The 23,862-nt window shown below is 33.6% G+C and overlaps 1 protein-coding gene across 1 annotated transcript; it reads right to left on the bottom strand.

Moving 5' to 3' along the window:
• Positions 1 to 7,208: 7,208 nt before the first annotated feature.
• LOC126883368 (pyrimidodiazepine synthase-like) lies at positions 7,209 to 15,780 on the bottom strand. The gene is made up of 4 exons (XM_050648850.1): positions 15,473 to 15,780; positions 15,246 to 15,416; positions 10,932 to 11,236; positions 7,209 to 7,607 (listed from the first exon to the last, which is right to left on the bottom strand). The coding sequence occupies exons 1-4, from the start codon at positions 15,495 to 15,497 to the stop codon at positions 7,383 to 7,385; spliced, it is 726 nt and encodes a 241-aa protein (XP_050504807.1). The 5' UTR covers positions 15,498 to 15,780; the 3' UTR covers positions 7,209 to 7,382.
• Positions 15,781 to 23,862: the final 8,082 nt, after the last annotated feature.

The raw sequence follows: 23,862 nt of genomic DNA, 5'->3' as shown, positions 1-23,862 counted from the left end.
TTCCATTATGTTACCAAACTCTACTCATGATACTTATAAATGTCGTGAATGTTAAAAATACCCCGTATCTTGCCTGTCTCTATATGCGCTAATTCATAACTATTTACCCCATTTTCCGTATTGACCCTATATGGACCTTCAAATACCGGCATCAATTTAGCACAAATACCATTTTGTAAATTGGACACCCTCAGTGCCCTCACTAAAACTTTATCCCCTTTCTGGAATGTAACCGGCCTTCTTCTTCGGGTCCTCTCTTGCCTTTGGAGATATTTCTCTCCACTTCGTCTCAATCTTCGTTGAACCACCTCGATCACTTCTTCGTATTGTCTGGGGGCGGTGTCTTCCCACGGTCTCGTAGGCATTGTTCCTTTCATTACATATAAAGGCGTCTCCTTGGTAACCGTATTTGGTGCACAGTTCAAATACGTCTCTATTTCAAACACTTTTCTGTCCCAATGTCGATGATGTTCTTCCGCAGCAATTCTTAGAAATTTTGTGACTTCTTGTATAAAACGCTCTGATGGGTTGCTCTGTGGATGTCGGATGCTTACAAATTTTGTATTTATGCCTCTCTCTCTTAATTCCCCTTTAAAACGGTCATTCCTAAAGTATGTCGCATTGTCCAACAAAATATTGTCTGGTCTTCCCACTGTTTCGATAAAATCGTCTATCTTCCGAAGTATTTCAGCTCCTTTCGTGGTTCTACATGGGTACAGTTTTAAATACTTTGAGAAAAACATCCACCATAACTAATATGTGTTTATTCCTCTGTGTTGTCGTTATTAAATCGCTCAACATATCAATGGCGACAATATCCAGTTTCTTCCGAGCTATGACGTTTTTTGTGATGTTTTCGTTTTTGAAATTCTTACTTTTACACTTTTGGCATGTCTCGCAATTTCGAGTCATCTCTTTGGCTATTGTATAGTCCTGTCGACAAATGTAGTTCTCCCTGAACATAAGCCACACCTTCCTGCTTCCAATGTGTCCGTTGTCACAGTGTAATTTTGCTAAAACTTCTTTTGCCATCTGTTCCGTGATTACATATAGTTCTTTACCATCGACCCTCTTAAAATATAAGTTATCTTCTTGTTCGGCCCTTTGCTTTTCTCTTTCATCCAGTTGTTCCTGATTTTCCCTGATCTGAGCCAAAGAAAATAAGCCTGCTTCTTCTCTCATTATGTTCATGCCAACGTGGAGAGTTTTGTGGTCCTCTTTGCGGAATTGTTCATCTCTCGTCAACGCATCAGCCAAGATATTGTCAGTTCCTTTGATATATTTAAATTCAAAATCATACTCTTGAAGTAAAAGAATGCCCCTATGAATTCTATTATTTACCAGCCTATTTTTCATTATATGTACCAAAGCTGCATGGTCTGTTTCAACGGTGAATTTTGCCCCTAGTAGGTAAAACCGTAATTTATTTACACAAAATAACACACTGGCGAACTCTAATTCAGTGACGCTGTACTTTCTCTCATATGTTTTGGTTACACGGGAGACAAAACAGATTGGCACCTCTACATCGTCTTGGATCTGTGATAACACCCCTGCGAATTTTGTTATGGAAGCATCGGTCCGGAGAATGAAAGGTTGATCATATCTTGGGTGGTGTACTCTTACAGCTGTGGAGAAAGCTCCTTTTAAATTTTTGAAAGCCATTTCTTGTTCCGTTCCCCATTTCCACCTAACATTTTTCTTAAGTAATGCTATCAACGGTATTTCTTTTGTGCTGATGTCTGGTATTAGTTTTTTGAAATAGTTTACCATTCCCAAAAATCCCCGCAATGTTTTTAAATTGGTTGGCCTAGCGTAGTTATTTATAATTTCGATTCTATCTTCTGCAAGACTAATCCCTTTTGTGTCTAATTTGAATCCTAAATACAGTATTTCCTTTTGGAAAAACTGACACTTTTGAATATTTAATTTCAATCCCGCTTGATCCAGTTCTTCTAGCACAGTGTGAATATGTCGTAGATGGCTTGTTATATCCGGTGAGAAAATTAATAAATCATCTATGTAATGTACAACAAATTCTTCATGCCTATTTAAGATTGTGTTCAATGCGCGAACCAAAGCAGCGCATGCACTCTGTAGGCCAAATGGTACCACCCTAAATCGGTATACCACTCCGTCGATCGAAAAAGCGGTATAATTTCGACATTTCTCTGCCAAAGGTATTAACCAAAAACTATGTTTCAAATCGATTTTGGAAAAAATGTGTGACCCTGTGATTCGTCCAAATATGGCTTCGATGTTCAAAGGCGCTTCGTATTGCGCGATTGTGTGTGAATTAATGTTTCTTGCATCTAAACATAATCGCAAATCACCACTCGATTTTTTAACGCATACTATCGGGTTGATATATGGAGAGTCACATCTTTCTATCACCTTGTCTTCGATCATTTTTTCAATTTCCTGTCCGACGCTTTGCCTGTATTTATACGGGATTGGATATGTCTTGGATTTAAAATTTTCTAAGTTTTTAACTTTAAAAGAATGTTCATAATTTTTAGCCACTCGGCTTTCTTCATTAATCAAATCTCCATAATTTTCTAGAATCTTCTCTACTTCCTTTTCCATGTTTTCTCCACATTTTAATTTTCTTTCATCCTCATTTTGTTCGCATGTGTTCACTGTCCATAATATTTCTTCATAAAATTCTGGATTCTCGTCCATTATTGCCATTTCTTCTCTGTCCTCATCCTTTATTTCTTCTTCTGTTTTTTTTTATCTTCAATTTCCATTTGGTATCCCGAGCACCATGTTTCTACTGCTTTCATTTCTCTTATGAGAACTTCCTTTTCTTCCTGCTTCCTTTCTGTTTTATCGTCGATTGCCGACAATTCTTCCGTATCTTCGATTTCCTGTCTTTCTCTTGTATCCACCGTGTTTTCCTTCTTTCTTTTTGAACTCTTCTTCTTTTTCTTCCTTCTTTTTTTTTTCTGGTTGATTTTTTTCTTGTACTTTCGGTTTTTCCTCTACAGTCATATTGATTTCTTTATGTTTTTCCTGTTCATTTATCTTTTCAACAATTATTTTCCTCTCTATTTCCGTTTCTTCTTCTATGTTGTCTGGTTCTGCTCTGATTTCCAGTTTATTCTCCGAAAAATTTATGGTGATGTGTTTTTCACTCAATTCATCAATTCCCGCTATCATATCATGGTTTAAATCTTCGATCACCACACATTGCATAATATAGTATTTGTCTCCCACTCTGATCCGCACTCCCAAACCTTCATTTACTGTCGTCAATTTTTTGTTGTTTGCACCCACTAAAACAACCCTAGGAATTTTGTACACAAATCTGTCCAAATTTAATTCTTTTACTAGTTTCTTATTGATTAACGATATCTCCGATCCAGAATCAATCAAAATTTTAATCGCTTTATGTTTTATAAATGCATCTAAGAATATTAAATTGGAATTAGAACTTTGTCTTTCATTTCCCGCCAACTGTATAAACTCTCTCGGATGACAAAATATACCGGAGAGTTGTTTATGTTTGTTCAGTGGATGCTTTATTGAAAATCCTGTCTGGATTCATTGCATATATCTTCTTCCTCGTTTTCTATTGTTACATGATTCATCTCCCTTCTATTTTGTCGTTGGAAATTCTGATTGTTTCTACCGTCCCTTTGTTCGTTCGTATTCCTAGTCGGAGGATTTTGTGCATCTCTGTTTCTGTTGTGATTTTCATATGTTCTATTTTTTGCGTGATTCCTGTTATCATAATTTTGTTGTCTATTGTAATTTTGGTATTCTCTCGGCCTATCTTCGTTTGTTGATTGGGCATGTCGGTTTCTCTGGTCATAATTTGATTGATACCTTCTTGCCGGTCCATTATATTGTTCATGTTGTCTTCTGTTTCGCATTTCTCTTCGTTTTGCTTCCCTTACTTGAAGGAATTGGCACAAACTATCAATATCTTGATAGTTTCTCAAAATCACGTGGTCCTCCAGCGTTTCTTCGAAATGTCTGCTTATCATTTCTACCAGTTGTTCGGTAGAGTATTTGTAGTCTAGATATTTGGAATTGTTATATATCTGCAAAGCATATCTTTCCTCCGATATTCCCATTTTCTCGTGATATCTTCCATTCTGTAGCTCTTGGTTGATTTCCCTCTGTTTAACTTTCCCCCAGAAATAGTTGAGAAATTTATTTTCGAAATCTGTCCAATTTTCAAACTCATCTTCTTTACTTTCATACCATAACGCTGCTCCTTCTTTCAGATGGTTTCTAATTGTTTCTTTGCAGTCGTCAAAATATCTAATATGTTGCAATTTGGTTCTCAAATTTTTAACAAATGGTACTGGGTGTGTTTTTCTAATATCCCCGCCAAATTGTATTTTCGCGTCGCTTGTACCATGGATAATCATTTCCCTTCTTTCTCCACAATTCTGTTGATTCTTGAGTTCCGCAATTTGTTTTTCGTTTTGCTTAAATTTTTCTTCTATTTCTCGCCTGTCTTCTTGTATTGCATTTTCAAATTTGCTTTCTAACTGTTCTAATTCCATCTTCTGCACATTCTTAATATCCTTCATTTTAGTTTCTATTTCTTCTCGTTGCATCTCCAGTTTCCTTTCTGTTTCTTCTCTAACTTTTTCTAAACAGGCTTTCATTTCATTTTCATATTTTTCCAAACGCTTTTTCAATTTGCCATCATTCTCTTCCAATTTCTGTTCTATTCTCTGTGATATTTCTCTTTGTGTTTCTTCCATGGCTCGTTTTGATTCCTGTTGATTTTCTTGCATTGTCCTTTTTGTTTCCTGTTGATTTCTATCCATTTGTTGTGACTGGAGTTGCATCAGTTGCAATAGTTTCTCTATTCCTGTTAATTCCTGTTCTTTTCTCTCCATAATCGTTGTATCTCCTTCATTATCCAATCCTTCTTCAACAATTTTTTCCTCTTCTCTGTTTTCTTGCATTTTGCTTTGCCTCCTTGTGGTCGACATGTTGTTTCTTTTCGTTACTGTTTTCTTTGTCCCCGCCAAATGTGAAATTTTACAACACTCTATAAGTTGCAGAACACGACAAATATTTCTCCCCAAATTTAATAAATTTTCGCCACAAATATCAAATATGCAATCAGTAAATTTCAAAATAAATATCAAATGTACGATTGGTAAAAAAAAATCAAATAATTCAATGGCAGTAAATATCCAATACCTACGATCAATCCATAAATCAAAATTATTTTTACACCTGGAAAAATTGTCAAATTATCTCTGGATCACCTGTAGTTATTCCTTATCTCTTTCCCTACCATCAAATGCAAAGCTGCGATATTTTTAAGCCACCACGTTCTGGGCTCCAGTTAATGTGATATTCAAAGATCGGTGTGCTCAAAGCACTTGATTAGATAATTAACTAATTAATTAAATTTAATTTTAATGATGCACTTATGATTTAATCACACTATTTAATGCTCTAATCTCAGGGTTTTATATTCTCGTGCTTCAATATCTCCTTTGCTTTACATATGATAAATAAGGTCAAAGATTAACGGAATAAAACACATATATGGTACAAAAGCATCTATTGAAATAAATTCACCCTCAAAATATCCTCTAAAAATAATATCTCCTATTCTGATTATTGAAATAACCCTACCACTATCTAAAGTACTTATTGAAATTTGCGTTATGAATAATTCTACAAAAAAAATAAAACTGTCTCTCGGATGATGAGTTGTCCAAATTCTTGTCTCTGGTCGCCTACAATTTACTCTTAGCAGCCCCCTATGTAGTCAGCAATCTCGCAACAAATTATTGCAAGCCTATTGTCATTAATGACCCCCTACAGATGCACGTATCTTTCAAAAAACAATGCTAGCCTTTTCTCCTCTCGATAACCTGAATCTATTTCTCGTTCCGGCATGCAACGGTGACTCTTGGAATATAAGTAGAACAATATAACTTACAATGCTTTACGTGATGAGCTTCCGTCAGGACACTTATTTCAACAAACTCACAACTATTCACTTATCTGCCTTACTACTTCAGGAGACTCTTAGAGATCACCACTAGTCGACTTAACGATCATTTAACAACTGACTCTTCTTCCACCCTCTAACATTTCGCTAAACTCCCATTCTTCATACCTAGCCCCTCCTTTTTCCTTCTTCACCAATCCGAGTTCCTCAATTTTATCCCCATCTACCTTTCAGATAACAAACACCAATTTTCCCTACCATTAGAAATTTCCTAAAACTAATTACATGCCAATCGGTTTTTTTTTCCTTTCTTAATATCTAAACAAAGATTACATTCATTTAAATTTCTAAATACAATTGTTCCCTCGCCGCAAAAGTCCATTTGGGAAACCCGGTCTCATTGTCCAAACACATAACCACTTTCTTATCATACTAACTGTACAAAGAAAATACTTAATCCCTATTTAAATTTTGTTTACCTACGGCCATCCAAAGATAATTGACTTTCATTTCTTCGAAATGAATTTTGGTATATTTTTATTATATGTTTTAACTTTTCTAAAATATTAAGATCGAAACCATATTAATTCAAATTTTACATATCTTAACAATATATAGTTACACATTTCATTTCTCGAGTTTCAATATTTCCTTAAATTAACACATAAAATTAATTAGTAAGCTAAATCAAATAACATAAATTTTAAACTAACGAAAATGACACACTGAACTAGGTATACAACTAAAATTAAAATTCTATAAATACAATTAAAAAAAAACTACTTAATTAAATACGAATATATGAAGCGTTATTCAAAGTAGACCTTGGACAATAAAAATAATTATCTTCCATAGTTTAAGGAACCTAATGGTACCATACCTAATGCAAAATATTAAAAAAGTATAATTTATAAAGTTATAAGGCTTCCAGGGCCGTAACTACCATTGGGACAACCGGGGCAATGCCCCGGAGCCTCCGGTCAAGGGTGGCCCCGTTTGATATGCCGTGCAAATTTTTTTTGTATTGGTCAACTAAAATAGCAATATGTAGGTACAAGAAGCTCCTTTAGTCATGGAATGCATTAAAATGCGTGTTCAAGAGGTTAAATATCAAACATTTTTCCGGACCCACCCTTCCGCAGTGCGTACATTGCCCCGACCTCCGGTAGGGGGCCCCGAACACGTTTGCCCCGGGGCCCCCAATATCGTACTTACGGCTGAAGGCTTCCTATGATAATAATCGATGATTATGATTACAAATACACAAAACTCATCAAAAAGCTGTAATATTTATTGTCTTCAGGTTTAGTACAGGGTGTAGGCAACAATAAGTGAATTACGGAAGCTTATGATATAAAACATCAGAGTAACGGTATATTTTATCATTTCATCTGACAAATTTTGCATGGAATTAATATGACTTCTATTGATTTAAGTATCTATCTCATATTTCATCATAAGCTGGTTCCTCTCCAGCCACTTTTGCTTTTGTGATCTTCCAAAACCTCTCACCACTAATATATAACTCTTTGCAAACTGGTTCATTCATCATATCTTTTCTCCATTTCCTTAAAAGTGGGATGTCTGAGTCTTTCAAAGGAAGTTTCTGTTGTAATTTAATTCCTATACATCCTGCTCTCTCTGCCCATGGCCAAATCATGTAATCAGCCTATAAAACACATGAATCAGCTACAGTTGTAGAAAGAATAAAACAGTAGTTATAGTGTTTGTCACTCCGAGAAGTCAGTACAGGTTCTTACTGGGCGCAATGATGCCAGTTCGCAGCCTCGGCTACAGTAAGCGCTAACGAAGCGGACCGAGTTAAAATCTTGTATTTAAAAGCCACCTCTGGTGCCCGTACCGATTATGTGGCAACACGGTAAATTTACTTCTCATTTGAAAAGCAATTCCGTATACAAACTGTACTGACAACTCAAACACTCTAGTACAGTGGCGGCTCGTGGCCTTAGAGACAGGGTCGGCAAGATTTTTTTGTCTCCTCATATAGGTATACCATCTAATTAAAAGGCTTAAATCATCATAGGAGATTTTTTTGTTTGGTTTACTTGACATTCTCTCTTGTCACAGTGTTTCGACAATACGTTTTGATTATTTTGAGACAAGAGAAATGCCGTTCATTTGAGGCAGAAATTAGTGGTAATAAGAGAATTTATGAACAGTTTGTTGTAGTGAATTGCAGTACTTACTATATAAAATTATACATATTTGTAACTTACCCCACTTTCCGAAAATATTTGAATCAGCATAATTTTTAAGTAACTTGTAAAAAAATATATTAGAAATTTTTTGGCAAAGGCAACTTTTAAATTTTGAATTATCAAAGAGGCCAAAAATTTGCAAATCTTCAAAATTCGAAAAACGAGTATCTATTTGCATAATAGCAGGTATCCAAAATTTCAAAATATACTCGTTTTTCGAGATATGTATCATGCCTTTGTCTTTTTTGGGGTGCGGGTGGTTCAAAAATATCAAGCGAATCCAAAACGTCACTGCATATACAGGGTGTAATCAAAATACAGGTCATAAATTAAATCACAAATTCTAGGACCAAAAATAGTTCGATTGAACCTAACTTACCTTAGTACAAATATGCACACAAAAACAGTTACAGCCCTTTGAAGTTACACAATGAAAATCGTTTTTTTCCGATATATCGAAAACTATTAGAGCGATTTTAATGGAAATGGACATGTGGCATTCTTAAAACCCCCCAAACTTTTGTGTACGTTCCAATTAAATTATCATTGTATCACCATTAGTTAAACACAATGTTATTAAAACTTTTTTGCCTCTTAGTACTTTTTCGAAAAGCTAGTTTTTATCGAGATATTTTGAATATTTGTCAAATCCACCACATATTTGTATACTGTTAAGTACGGTTAGTAATAATAATGAAAATTGATTTATAAATTACAGTTTGATGTATATTTTGAACCATATTAAAAAAGAAGCCACATCTCGCTAAAAGGTGCCTGATCGGAAAAATACTAAGAGGCAAAAAAGTTTTAAAAACACTGTGTTTAACTAATGGTACAGCAATAATAGTTTAATTGGAACGTACACAAACATTTGGGGGGTTTAAAGGCACAAAACCCCCATAAAAATTTTAAGTAAACATATTAAAAAAGAAGCCGCATCTCGATTAAAATTGGTTAATCGAAAAAATACTAAGAGGCAAAAAAGTTATAAAAACATAGTGTTTAACTAACGGTACCACAATAATAATTTAACTGGGACGTACATAAAAGTTTGGGGGGGTTTAAGGGAACAAAACCCCCATAAAATTTTTATGGGGTGCACAAATTTTACTATAATTTGTTTTTAAGATGTTCCTGTCATAAGAATGCCACATGTCTATTTTCATTAAAAAATCTCTAATAGTTTTCGATATATCGGAAAAAATCGATTTTAATTTTGTAATTTCAAAGGGCTGTAACTTTTTTGTGTGCATATTTGTACTAAGGTAAATTGGGTTTAATCGAACTATTTTTGGACCCAGAATATGTGATTTAATTTATGACCTGTATTTTTGTTACACCCTGTACATTGGAAACTTCTATCATTACGAAAATCTCTGAGATTTTGCACCAGCTTTCTTATTTTATTTTTGGAATAAATAATGACAATTGACTGATTTTGAACAACAATGAATATCAAATGGGTTTAGGCAAACACTTTCTTAAAAATATTTAAAAGAGTAATCATTTAATAAAGTTCTCAAACCGATTGCTTCACGGATCGAGATATCACCGCTTTCAAAATCGTCGCCTTTCAAAAAATTTCCAAAAAGCTGCTACAGTGAAAACTAACCGAGATTTAAAATTCCGTCGCGTCTGACAAACTGTTTGCATTTTTTTCGAAACAAATTGTTCTAAAACAGTAGTCTGTTTAGGCGAGCTAAAATGGCAAGAAACGACGATATTCTTTAATTTTTTTACACGTATCCTGCAAAACTATATTCATTCTAAGCGCATGACAGTGAGTAAATAAAGCTTGTGGTGCAATAGTTTTAACTTTTGCCTGGAGACCATTCAATTCATCGGACATCACGGCAGCGCCGTCGTAAATTTGCCTTACCAATTTATTTTTGATATCCAAAAATTTTAATGTGTCCTTTAAAACACCAAAAATATATTTTGCCTTATTGCTTTAATTGACGTCTGTAAAACCTAAAAACCTCTATAAATATTACCACGTAACGCCTATCGAACAACAATTGATAGTTGTGAATGACATGATAATCAGAAGTTTCATCTACTTTTAGAGAAAAGCAAATGGTTTTCAGAATCTCAGATTCAATAACGTAATTCAAAATGTAACTAATTCATTATATTAGTTCATTCTGTACTGTTTTAGACACACCGCTAGGAAAATTTCAAATCGTATTTCTTAAACAATTTTATTAGTTCTCTATAATTACTTTGACTTAACGAATGCTCTGATTCATCATATCCCGTAAATGATAATTCCTGACAACTTAAATAAATTACAATATCAATTAAACGACGTAAAACGGCGTGATTATTTTTTATAATTTCTGCCGATGCTCCCAAATGATACATCGGCAGATTTAAATGTGCCGTACCTGCCGCTTTGCCTAAGGAGAGAAATATACGTTTGGTTGCTCTTCGACTCGTATTTCGTTGAGTTTTACGTGTAAATCGTCATGCTCGAGATGGGCTGGGGCCGGCTTGCCGAAAACAGTCAGATGAATGGCTCGGATCATTCATTTTTTGAAAAGTCCCTTATGCGCAGGGGTCACTTAACGCTCGGATTGGCCGAATCCTTTTAAAAACCATGAATAAAATTCGGTCTGTATTATCTGACAGATTTTTTTTATTTCACAGATACAAATGACATCAACTCTGATTAAATTAAATATTAAAAAAAATCTATATCTATAAATGTGTGGGTCGGCACTGCCGACCCTGACCGGCCGCCACTGCTCTAGTATTAAAATATCCAAACTTACCATTCCAGGTTTATCTCCACCAAAGAAAGGTGTTCCCCTCTGCGAAAGTTCTTCTTCCAAAGGCTGAAGAGCTTCAAGCAACAATTTAGCCCATTCTTCTGCTGAATGTTCTTCTTTTCCTAATACGATTTTTATAAAAACCCCTTGTGGACCACCTGCCTTGTTAATAATATCCTTAACCTGCTGCTTGGCTGCAGGATCTTCAGGATAGAGTGGGTTTTCAGGGTACTTTTCATCTAGATAATCAGCAATATCCAGGCTTTCTACAACTATTTTATCACCATCAAGAATGGCTGGTACTAATGCTACAAAAAAAAATCACTTTTTGGTCAAAAATACCAAAACAAAACAAATTCATAGTAAAACCTCTAACAACTTGAATATACTTCAAAAGATTCTAACAAAAAAAAAATAAGTAAAAATTGGAAGCATTAGATTATTTAAAAAATCATATATGAAATGTACTTTTTAGAACATACTATAAAAAAAGACAGTAAGTGAAAAAACAAATATAAAAGATCAGTGTACTACAGTAGAAATAAGGAATAACCTTCAATTTCTATTGACATTTGATTTTGATGAAATTTTGGTATTTACCTGTAACTTCAAAATCTACCATATATGCCGAAATGTACTCTGTTACCTTGGGATGGTATCTACCCGACCGACGCGACGTGTTGGAAGTTTTATTTTGAAAATATTCTCAAGAATGGGTAGAAAAATATTCTGTAGGATTCTTTGAAAAATAAATACTTGTAGATTTATTTGTGATTGAAAATTTCACTTTTTCTTATGTTTTCTATCGATTTTTCATCAATAACTCAAAAACTTTACATTTTATCAGAAAAACTGTTGAGAGATAAAGTGGAACTTTAATATTTATAGTGGATTTTTTTTGTATTTTTGTTGTAAGCATAATACAAACTCGAGTTAAAACTCATTGAAGGTTATAACTATTTCGTATTTAAGGGGATGGGTACGTATTTTCGGCTGCAATGCTATTCAAATGGGGATTCATTTTTTCGAATCCTGAGAAAACTAATAAGTATTTTTGAAAAATTTTAACGCAGAATGAAAGATTACGTTATTATGAGAGCCGAAAGTCCCTGAGAACTTCTATAATGTTTATTTTAATCAGTTACAGGGGTGAAAAATTAAGAGAAAATTTATTGTGATTTTTAATTTCAAATATCTCATTCAAAATAAACTTTTTATTTATTATAAGGGACTTTCGGCCCTCTGTAATAATTTAGTATTTCATTCTGCGAAAAAAATGAACACAATGTCCGTGGTAATATTTTCCAAATCTATCTTTGTCTTACAACGCACTCAGTCTAATAGAATATTGTCAGCATATTGTCAGTCAGACAGTGACAATCAGTGACAATTTTAAATATTTGACATGACATCGGGAATATTTTGAGTTGTTGATTAAATAATATTGATCCTATAGTGTATTTGATAAATAATCGATTTAAGACGTGAACTTAATAAAAAGTTATTTATTGTGTATTATTTGTGATCCAAGTATTTTGTTGTTAAAGATAGTTCAAAATTGTAAGCGTTCCATAGTAACAATATATTATTAAAAAATCACTTGAACACTTTTCCTGTTTTCTCGATTGAGTATTAGTTTTTGTTGTACATATAAATTATTACAATCACTGAATACATAGTTAGTGAAAAAAATATCACATTTATTAACTGAATTTATAATTGGCAATTATACAAATAACAGTTATCCAAGAACATTTAAAAGCCATCTCTTTAAGTTAATGATGACATTTTCAAGTAGAATGACATTCTAGTAATAATGTTTACATATCCATACCAGTGTAAATTTTACTACACGTAATTTGCCGTGTAAAGACAGACAAAGTAGGGATAGTCGTAAAATATTTGCGAATTATGTACCGATGGCCTTAAAAAATGAGATTTTGTAGAACTCTCTAGCGACTCTGGCATCTAAATTAAGGGTGTTATTTAAAATAAGATCGATTCCTATTGATTTCATGAGAAAAAAACAACAATACTACCCGTTTCTTAATGTTGTTCTGAAGCTATTTCCTTGTGGCATTTTTGTAATCAACTATTCTAAATGGCAAATAAGCCACAATTTGATTTGATTTTATGTTAATCATAAACGTATAAATCATTTTTTGTTAATCATAAATATACATTTTTAAGTTAAATTGTGGCTTATTTCCCATTTAGAATAGTTAACAATACTACCCTTGCTATTCAGTGGCGGCGCAAGATTATAATTTTATGTGGCCCAGATACATTTTACGAGGCCCTCTGCTTCTTTCGCGAGCACTTTTTTCGGCGCGTTCATGGCTTAGGTTTAAGTAATACATAAATCGCCATGGCGCGAGGCCCCTCGGACCGTGGCGGTCCAGTGGCCTCTGTTGCTATTTCTACCCTAATTACAATTATTAAATGTTATCCACTTAAAATGCACTGTATTTAGGCATCAGTAATGCGATCTTAAAATGATTAATTTTGAAAAAAATTATGGTTGTTACGAAAATATTTTGACATTTTGAAATATAAGTACCATTTTTTTTAAATAAGTACAAAACTATCAACAATAAATAAAATTTGCTATAAAACAAAAAGTTCAGTTTTTCTCAGAAAATGCATACTTATAAACAAATTTTACTTATCTTCGATAGTTTTGTACCTACTAAAAAAAAAATGGTATTTTTGAAAATGTCAAAGATATTTTTTTCATGCAACCATTACTTACTTATCCTCTTCGTTCCCACTGGAACATAGGGCATCTACTGTTACTCTCCATTTTTGCAGATCTTATGCTTTTTCTCTGACTTCTTTCCAGGTTAGGCCCACATTTTCTGCTTCTATAATAATTATTGTTTTCTGCCATGTATTTATCTGTCTCCTCTGTTTCCGTTTTCCTGGAGGTTGGAATTCCAATGCTTGTTTTGTTTTGTTATGTCTGTGTCTGGTTTCTGCAGAGTATGGCTTACCCATTTCCATCTTCTCTTTCTTATTTCTTTATGTTTCTTGCTTCTTCTTCTTGCTAGCTGGTTCTTGCTTCGTTTTTTCCATAAGTCTGAGTTTGTGATTTGGTTGGGCCAAAATATTCTTAGAATTCAAGCAACCATAGGATTTTTAAAAATGATTTGATTTAAATTGTTCGAATTTTTTGATCCCATTAAGTACTAAATAAAGCTTAAATAAAGTGACTTTAAAATGGATAACATTTGACATTTGATTAGGGTAGAAATAGCAAGGCTGGTATGGTTGTTTTTCTCACAAAAAAAATGGAAATCAATTTTATTACATCATAGTTGATATACAAGCGATTTCTACGATATCTTATTTTAAAGCTTGTTTTAAAAAATATATCATACATTTTTCCGCTACAAATGTTTGTTTTGCTATGAATGTTGAATGTTGCTATGTATGTTGAATTATTAAAACTTTTCTTTAAATTCAAAATTGTCACCTTTAATGAGTTATAACTCAGTTGGTATTAGGCTTAAAGCAAAAAATAAAAAAAGCAATCTCTTTGAGTTTTTGTAAGCTTCATTTGATCAGTTTTGAAATATCAGTAAAAAATCAATTGAAAACATCAGAAAAATTGAAATTTTCAATCACAGATAAGCCCATAAGTATTGATTTTTCAAAGAAACTCTATAGACAAAGACCATTTTTTTGCCTAGAATATATATTTTTATTGATTCTTGAGGTTATTTTCAATATCAATATCTCAAAGTCCCAGTTGAGCTGGATATTACTCTTAGAATTTCAAGAAAATCAATGCATGTTGATGGAATTCGGAGGTAAAAACCTTAGTATACTACAGTATAAGTGAGGTGTCAAAAAATATACTATTGCTATTACTCACTTAAGATCTAGAAACTAGAAAAGATAAAATATCTAGAATAACTTGAAACTTAGTGTATAAATCAATGTGAGCCAGAAATCCTCCAGAAAAAAACTAAGGTGCACAGCAGGAACAACCGTGTAAATGTGATGCATCAAGAAACATCATAGGTAGAAACTACATCATCATCACGTAGCGCTACAACCCTTGGCTGGGTTGTGGGTCTCAGCTGACTGTACAACTTTGTTCGGTATTACATCAACCTAGGGTCAAGTGGTATGTTCATTTTCCGGAGATCTACTTGGATGTCATCTCTCCATCGCATTCTGGGACGTCCGAGTGATCTTTTGCCTGTAGGGACCTCCTCCCATACCAGTCTTACACGAGGTAGACTACACTTAGGATAGGTAAAAACTCTGTATAATATTACATACAAATTATTTAATACTTTCCAAACTTACTTTTTTCATTGATTTTGCTGTACCACTCTGGTTTTTTGAATAAATTAATATATACAACATCATGAGGAATGTTTTTCGCTTTCAGGACTAATGCAGCTCGTTGGGCAAAAGGACAGAATTTCATGGAATAGAACCTGAGAAGGCCCTCTGTTCTTGGAGGCTCTACAGAACCTAAAAAAGTCAAATATTTTGTAAAGTTATAGTTTCTTTAATTCGATATTACTTACCAACTGTTAAATGTTTTGTAGACATATTAAATAATTTATAGATATATCGAAATATCTTTGTATTTCTGAAGTAAAATTGGAAGTGGACAGATATCTTTATAGATTAATTTAACCACAAACTAAGTGTAAGTATATTTCAACGTCTGTGAGTGGTCCGTTTTCCGTTTGCGCAATATTCATTAAGATGATAACTGTGGATAAGATATGCTATTAATTTTTTATACACTTCAGTCAATAAATATGTGTAGTTTCCACTTTCCTTTTTCGATTATTTTTGTTATGTTATAAAAAATGTATGTCCTTGACTTTGTCACGTTTGACGTTTGTCACTCGCAGATCACAGAGCTGATTTATGACAGGTGTTTACTTGTAGTGTGTTGTAGTGTATACTGCTAAGACGGTCGTTAAGTAAAAAATTCAAGAAACTGTATCTCATTGATCTCATAGCGCGAATACGAATATGCGAATATTCAGTTTATTTTTAAATTTTTTTCTATTTTTGTAATGTTTTCTAAATTTAATGAGAAGTTAATTGATATTTAGCGTAAATCAATCTGAATCTAAGCTTTATTACATTGTACCAAATAATAAAACAACGTGAAGGCTGATAATCTGATTATACGAGGTTAAGTTACCTTTTCTTAATAAAAAAAGATGAGAAAGCGAATATATTTTGATATTCATATTCGCAAAACATCCCCACAAATTTCGCGAATGCAAACGCGAATGCGAATGTGCAAATATATATGCAAATATTAACCAATGCGAATACAAATATTCGTTACGTCACTAATAGTAGAATCTATAAAGCACACAATAAACTGTGTTATTTTGAATTGTTTTAATAAAAAATGATGAATTGTTAAAGAGTCTAGTTTCAAAACATAAAAAAAGATTTATTTTTCTTTTAATAACATAGGGGATTACGCTGTGTCTAGGTACACGCTAACGTGTACGCAAATAAAAAAGTTAGGTACACGCGAATTAAACTTAATCAAGCCAGTGACGTCATTATTTAGCGTGGGCAGTGACTTTATATTTTGGTACACGCTATTTTGACATTTAGTGTTTGTTGCATAGAGTTATATATTAGCATAGAGAGAGTGTCATTCAGAGCGAAGTGACGACACCATCTTTATTATTTGGATTAGTGCTGTTTCACTTTTACGCATAGTAAAGCTGCTACAGTTTTCCTCCTCTTCCGTGCCTATATTCACACTGAATGTCATCATAGATTTTCGGTACAATGTGTTAGAAAGAGATGCAGCAAACCAGTCCATGAGATCTTGTCGTCAGGAAGCGTGAAAAGTAGGCTCCCTCTATGTTAATATATACCTCTATGGTTTGTTGTTTGTTTGATAGAAAATATTTTTATTAAGGGAAGGGGAAGGGAAGCAAAACTATTCATACGTTTCAAACTTAATTGTAATAAAACAATATGTATATAACAATATATTTATACAGGGAGTTGAACGTGTTACGATTTTCATAGAAAATTGGTTATAACTTTATAAATACCCTGTATAACATAATAAACCTTTATATTTTTGTGATATGGAAGTTAAGAAGATTTCGAACATAAAATAAAATATAGGGTGTTCCATTTAAAAAACATAAGTTTGGTCTGCCACTATATTATCGAACGCCCTGTAACATTCTAACTAATTTTAGTAATTTTGTAATATAAAGTTCAAAATTTGCTAACTTTTTTGTTACTAACTTTTATTGCTATCTATTACTATAGCGGATCTACTAAGCTTTTATCACACTAATCAATCGCCCCGTATATTTTATCTTATTACTTCTGCTACCCTTATAATCACGAATTTTTTTCTCTTATCTTTTTCATACTGTTTTAGAATGTTGTTTAACTCATTAAAAGAACTAAATAATTGTCCACACTCCATAGTTAATTAAAAAAAAAACACTAAACAAGTAAAAATAAGGAAACTCTTTACAAATCAATATTAAAGTGTAAACATAACGCGATTAGACAAATTCTAACCACACTCTGACACTCGCGATACTTACAGATACTTAATAATACCACAGCATACGCGCGGCTCAAATTAGCGTGTACCAAAAAACCCAGTCATAGTACACGTTAAATAATGACGTCACTGACTTGATGACGTTTAAGCGTGCACCTAACTTTCTTATTTGCGTACACGTTAGCGTGTACCTAGACACAGCGTTATGATTACTTTAAATAATTTTGGTTGCATATAAGTACCTTCATACACGGGCGCCCATATAAAAATTTTCAGGGGGGGGGGCAGACGTGAAGATTTTGCACATTATATTTTGTATACTTTGTTATATACTTTGTTGTATACTTTGTACGAAAATTTAGGGGGGCCACGGCCCCCCTGCCCATGGGTATGGGCGCCCGTGCCTTCATACATTTACTGCTTTAAAATACAAGATAAGAAAATAGTTTTGAAGCCTAATATATTCTAGATTCTAGAGTATGTTCTGGCTAATTACAGTTTATATCTTCGAGTTGCGCCAAATGTAGACAACATATATACCCAGTTACATATTTCAGTCCTTCTCGTTTCAATATTTCCTTAAACAAATGCATAAAATTCAAAGGAAGCTAAATCAAATAACATAACATTTAAACTAGCGAAATGGCACATTAAAACCTACTTATCATCATCATTGGCTCTACAACCCATGGTGGGTCTTGGCCTGTTCCAGAATCAGCTTCCATTCCTTCCCAACCTTTGCCTGGTTTTACAATTTCACACTCCTAACACTCGCAAGTCGTCTTCCACCTGGTCTGCCTGCCTCTTCTCCGCACTTCATCCGGTCTCTGGCTATAACTGTGTTTCGAAGGCTCCACCTCATTCATTCTCTCTAAGTGGCCTAGCCACCGCAGCCTGTTTATTTTGATATATCTATCAATACTAGGCACTATAAAGGCGGTAAAGCTCAAAATTATAGTGTATACGCCATAATTCGTTTTAATTGAAGCAGTGCCGGATTTAGGGTACTTGCGGCCCTAGGCCAAATTACCCCGAGCGGCCCCCGATAACTTCACGATTATGTAATTAAAGCATAAAGTACATTTCATATTAATACATAAGGTTTATTTTAATTTTACTACAGGGTCGTATCAAATTAATTTTAATACAAACTTATTAAAAATACAGCCACTGCAATCTGTAGCCTCCTATACGCTGGCAAGCGTTAATATTTATTTTTAATATGAACGTTGGTTATTTTAATTAGATTGTATTGTTTATATACAAAAGTAATGTACTCGATTTAAGTAGAGGTAATTATTAATTAATGTTGGAGAATAAAAAATTTACCAAATTTTTTTTATCAAAAACGTTTTTTTTTGCCCCCTTTTGCTTGCGGCCCTAGACCGCGGCCTAGTCGGTCTCATGGTAAATCCGGCACTGAATTGAAGGAACCTAAACCTCATGGTACCATACCTAATGGAAATTATTAAAAAATATAATTTAATTTGTAAATTTATGGCGCTTCCTATTATAAGGGGATGAGGGTTTAGGGTGTGAGAGTCAGGATATATATAGGGGTTTTGCTCGTACTCGAACTTCAGCTGCAAATAATGGGAAGCACCTTACACATCGGGGTTGAATAATAATAAGCACAAACTTTACTGTGAGCGGTATAACCACCGAAAGAAATAGAAACAAACTACATTATTAAAACTGTAATAGTTCAATGGCTCCTACTGCATGGAGCGTAAGACAAGACAGGAACTCCTGGAGCAGTCTCCGCCATGTCAGCTTTCAGCCGTTGGGAGAACCTACGTCACTTGGTCGGCAGGGTTGCCAAGTATAATTCTTGTTACACTATGATAATAATCGATGATTATGATTACAAATTCACAAAACAAGTCAAAAAGCTGTAATACCTATTATATTTATTGTCTTCATGTTTAGTACAGGTTCTATCATAGTATCTGACAAATTTTACATGTTAATATGACTTCTATTGATTCAAGTATCAAGTATCCATTTCATATGTCATCATTAGCTGGTTCCTCTCCAGCCAATTTTGCTTTTGTAATCTTCCAAAACCTCTCACCACTAATATAACTCCTTGCAAACTGGTTCATTCATCATATCTTTTCTCCATTTTCTTAAAAGTGGAATGTCTGGAGTCTTTCAAAGGTAGCTTCTGTTGCAATTTAATTCTTATAGATCCTGCTCTTTCTGCAAATGGCCAAATCATGTAATCAGATCTATAAAAATCTATAAGCACATGAATCAGCTAAATTTGGAAAAAGAGTAAATCAGTAGTTATGATTAAATTATCCACACTTACCATTCCAGGTTTATTTCCACCAAAGAAAGCTGGACTATATACTAATCTGTGCCTCTCTGATATGGCTTCATCCTGTGTAGATAGTGGCAGGAGATTCAGCAGGACTTCCAACGCCCTTTATGAGTTGTTTCATGACCCCCGTAATAAGGGAAAGAAAAACGGGATGGACATATGAAAATACTAAATGTCAAGTAAAACCAAAACAATTTAAAGAAGCGGAAGCGATGGATAAACAAAGAGATCGGAACCTGAAAAGACTGACTCTTAGTGTTTTGAAAAAAAAAAAAGAATGTGTGTGTACTTTGTACGCACGTAAGAAGTTTTACTTTTATTATATGATTTCTTAAAAATAAATATACTTTAAACAGTTTGTTTTAATTTTTTTTAAACACCAAACTAATTTTGTGCTTACCGCTTTCAAAAAAATAAAAAAAAAGTATAGGATTGCACTGGATTCGAACTCAAGACATCTCGATCTCTGGCCGCATGCTATTCGCGGTGTGCAAGTACTTGGAAGGGGAAACGAGAAACGACCCTGCGCGAGTCGCGGAGAAATATTACAACTATCTTAAATAATTCATATTGTCAATTGAAATTGTCAAATTGACGTATATTTCACACCTTCTGTCAATGAAGCAGAAAAATTATATATTGCTCCACAATATTGATATGATATGCAATTATTATATAAAGGTAAATTTAATTAATTTTATTTTGCTTGCAGTACTGCATTTTAATAACTAATTTTATTTACTACATACAATTGTTGACGTTTTCATAACATAACCTGAATCTTATTTTTTCTTCTTATTATTTTTTTGGACTATGGCCTTGACAATTATCCAGTAACCAGGACTAATATAATTGGCCAATATAATTAAAAGTGCGAATTTTAGTATAGAGCGTAGAAATAGGGGTCGCTTTGCCGAACTTGCACGGTCCCAATACCAAATACGCTACGAGGACTGTGTCTATATCGGTTCGGACGTACCTAATGACAATTCACGGTAACAAACAGACAATGTGAATAAATATACAATAAAATGTTTTAATAATACTCATCTTACTCCTGAGGAAGACAAATCCAAAGACACAAAAATTATAATAAATATATTTACTAAAAACACTAATATATTCTTTTCACACCTTTTCTTGCACTGATATATTTATACATAACTAGAAAAATTTAGCAACTAATCGCCATACTGTGTGTGCGCATGCGCGCAGTATTATGAAATTTTACTCTCAATCGCGCCTAAAGAAGTATAACTTAAAAAAAACAAAGAAATGGCCAGAAATTACAAACTAAGTCTTAAGTCTCATATTCATGAGGAGCTAAACGATATGATAATGGCTGATATATAAACAAATATTAAAAAAAAAATCTTTTTATTAAAAATTTTTATACATTTACATGATTATTTTAAACTTCATCTATTTGTTAACTTTTATAAAGTTCTTCATTTCTTCTTCTAAGCTTCTTAATGACAGGTGAATTGCAATCATCTTCAGTTTATACCACATTGTTCACCAAGGTCTTGATTTTTGTATCTTCTGACTCTGTCTTGATCTCTGCTACTCCCATTTCTTGACTGTCATTCTTGCTGTCTTCGTTAGCTTCCTCGATATCCTCTAGACTATCTAGATCACCATCCAGATCTACCTTGGGATCAGGAAGAGTAAGATTAAACATTTTCTTGGTGGGTGTATCTTGTGAAGAATTGAACGACTCGTTTTCCTGACTGTCATCGACAAAACTGATGGTGGAATTGAAGTCCAAGTTTGAATTCAACTATTCTAGAGTGCCTTCCATCTTTGAAATAAGAGTTAATGGATCATCTATTGCGAGAATTTCACACAGTGTTACTGTTTGGGGGTTGAGCATAGGCTCAGGTTGTTTGGCATCATTTTTCTGTGAATTTTGACTATATGCTACAGCGGTTTTAGAAAATATCCTCGAGACTGTCAAATTGTCTTCAAAGCGTTTCATCATGTAGCGGCTCTTCTTACTGCCTTTGCAACTTTGGCCATTCCATTACTTTTTTCATTTATCTTATGACCCTCGTGTCCCAGTACCCAGACTACTGTCTCCTAGCTTATTTAGGACACCCAAATACAATCTGATACTAAACTTACGTGCATAGAAATCGGCCCCCTTATAAATTTGGTCATTTTTGATGTCTCATATTTCCTAAACTTGTTGGCCGATTTAAGTGATTTTTTGAACATGTTATAGCCTGATTCTTTAACAATACCATTGTAATAATATTGTTGCTAAACAGGTAAATTTCTATTGTATAGCGGGTGTACCAATCAAACTGTGTTTTTTTCTCAAAGTTCGCATCACCCTGTGAAATATTCTAGCATTTATAAAATACTGAAATTAAAACCCAACTATAGCCTCCGGTTTTCTTAACATTCTGTTTTTTGATTCATTCGTTTATGTTGGATAATAAAAAAGTTAGTTACTTTAACAACTAGACATGTTCTTCATCAATACACGGTGTTTCTAGATAAGTACGACAACCTTTAAGGGGTAATTCTGCTTGAAAAATAATGACAGTTGGCTTTATAAACGTAAATGCTTTGTTTCCGAAATACGGGATGTTGAATTTTTTCTTACAAACTGACGATTTATTTATTGCTTTAAAATCAGTTGAGATATGCAAATTAAATTTGCTAGGTTTTAAGAGATAGTTATTGTGGATTTTTTGACTTAAATTAAGAATTTTATATTCACCATTAGCGTGCATACGGGTAATATGATCGGTCATATTACACGTATGCGCGCTAATGGCGAATATTAAATTCTTAATTGTATGTCAAAAAATGTACAATAACTACGTCTTAAAACCCACCAAATTTCATTGGCATATCTCAACCGGTTTTAAAGCAATAAAATAAATCCTGTTTGTAAGAAAAAATTCAACATCCCGTATCTCGGAAACGAAACATTTGCGGACATACGTTTATAAAGCCAACTGTCATTATTAATTATCCCTTAAAGTTTTTTGCACTTATTTAGAAACACCGTGTATTGATCAAGAACATGTCTAGTTGTTAAAGTACCTAACTTTTTTATTATCCAACATAAACGAATGAATCAAAAAACAGAATGTTAAGAAAACGTGAGGCTATAGTTGGGTTTTAATTTCATTTCAGTATTTTATAAATGCTAGAATATTCCACAGCATGATGCGAACTTTGAGAAAAAACACAGGTTGATTGGTACACCCGGTATACAATGAAAATTGACCTGTTTAGCAACAATATTATTACACTGGTATTGTTGAGAATCAGGCTATAGCATGTTCAAAAAATCACTTCAATCGGTCAAAAGGTTTAGGAAATATGAGACATCAAAAATGACCAAATTCTTGAGTGGGCCGATTTCTATGCACGTAAGTTTAGCTTAGAATTGATTTTTACAGAATCGAGTGCCTTAAAAGCAGCCTGGTTTTCTGTGAAGAAAGTAATTGAATGGAATGTTATGTATCTCTTGCTTTGTTCTTACTATGTCGGCTCCTACACCCTCCAAAATTTTTGAGCCGTCAGTGTACCAGGTAGCTTCCGCTTGTATAATACACCTTCATTTCAGTCTTCCCTGCCTGGTATATTAAATTTGAATTTATTTTCAAAGCTATATTTCATAGCTGTTACATCGATGGTTGCCCCATTACAATATCTGCTTTTAGCTTTCTATTGTCAGCACTATGCTCCTGGTTTATGTGTTGCTGGCTATCTACTAATCTGTGCCTCTCTGATATGGCTTCATCCTGTGTAAAGATAGTGGCAGTAGATTCAGCAGGACTTCCAACGCCCTTTATGAGTTGTTTTATGATCCCCGTAATAAGGGTAAGAACAACGGGATGGATATATGAAAAGACTGAATGTCAAGTAAAATCAAAACATTTAAAGAAGCGGAAGCGATAGATAAACAAAGAGATCGGAACCTGAAGAGACTGACTAGTGTTTTGAAAAAAAAAAAAAAAACAAATAAATGGCCAGAAATTACAAACTAAGTCTTAAGTCTCATATTCATGAGGAGCTAAACGATATGATAATGGCTGATATATAAACAAATA

This window comes from Diabrotica virgifera, chromosome 1 (assembly GCF_917563875.1).
Source record: "Diabrotica virgifera virgifera chromosome 1, PGI_DIABVI_V3a".
Lineage (NCBI taxonomy): Eukaryota > Metazoa > Arthropoda > Insecta > Coleoptera > Chrysomelidae > Diabrotica > Diabrotica virgifera.
The sequence above is the reverse complement of the archived record's forward strand: the minus strand, read 5'-3'. Positions and strand labels throughout refer to the sequence as shown.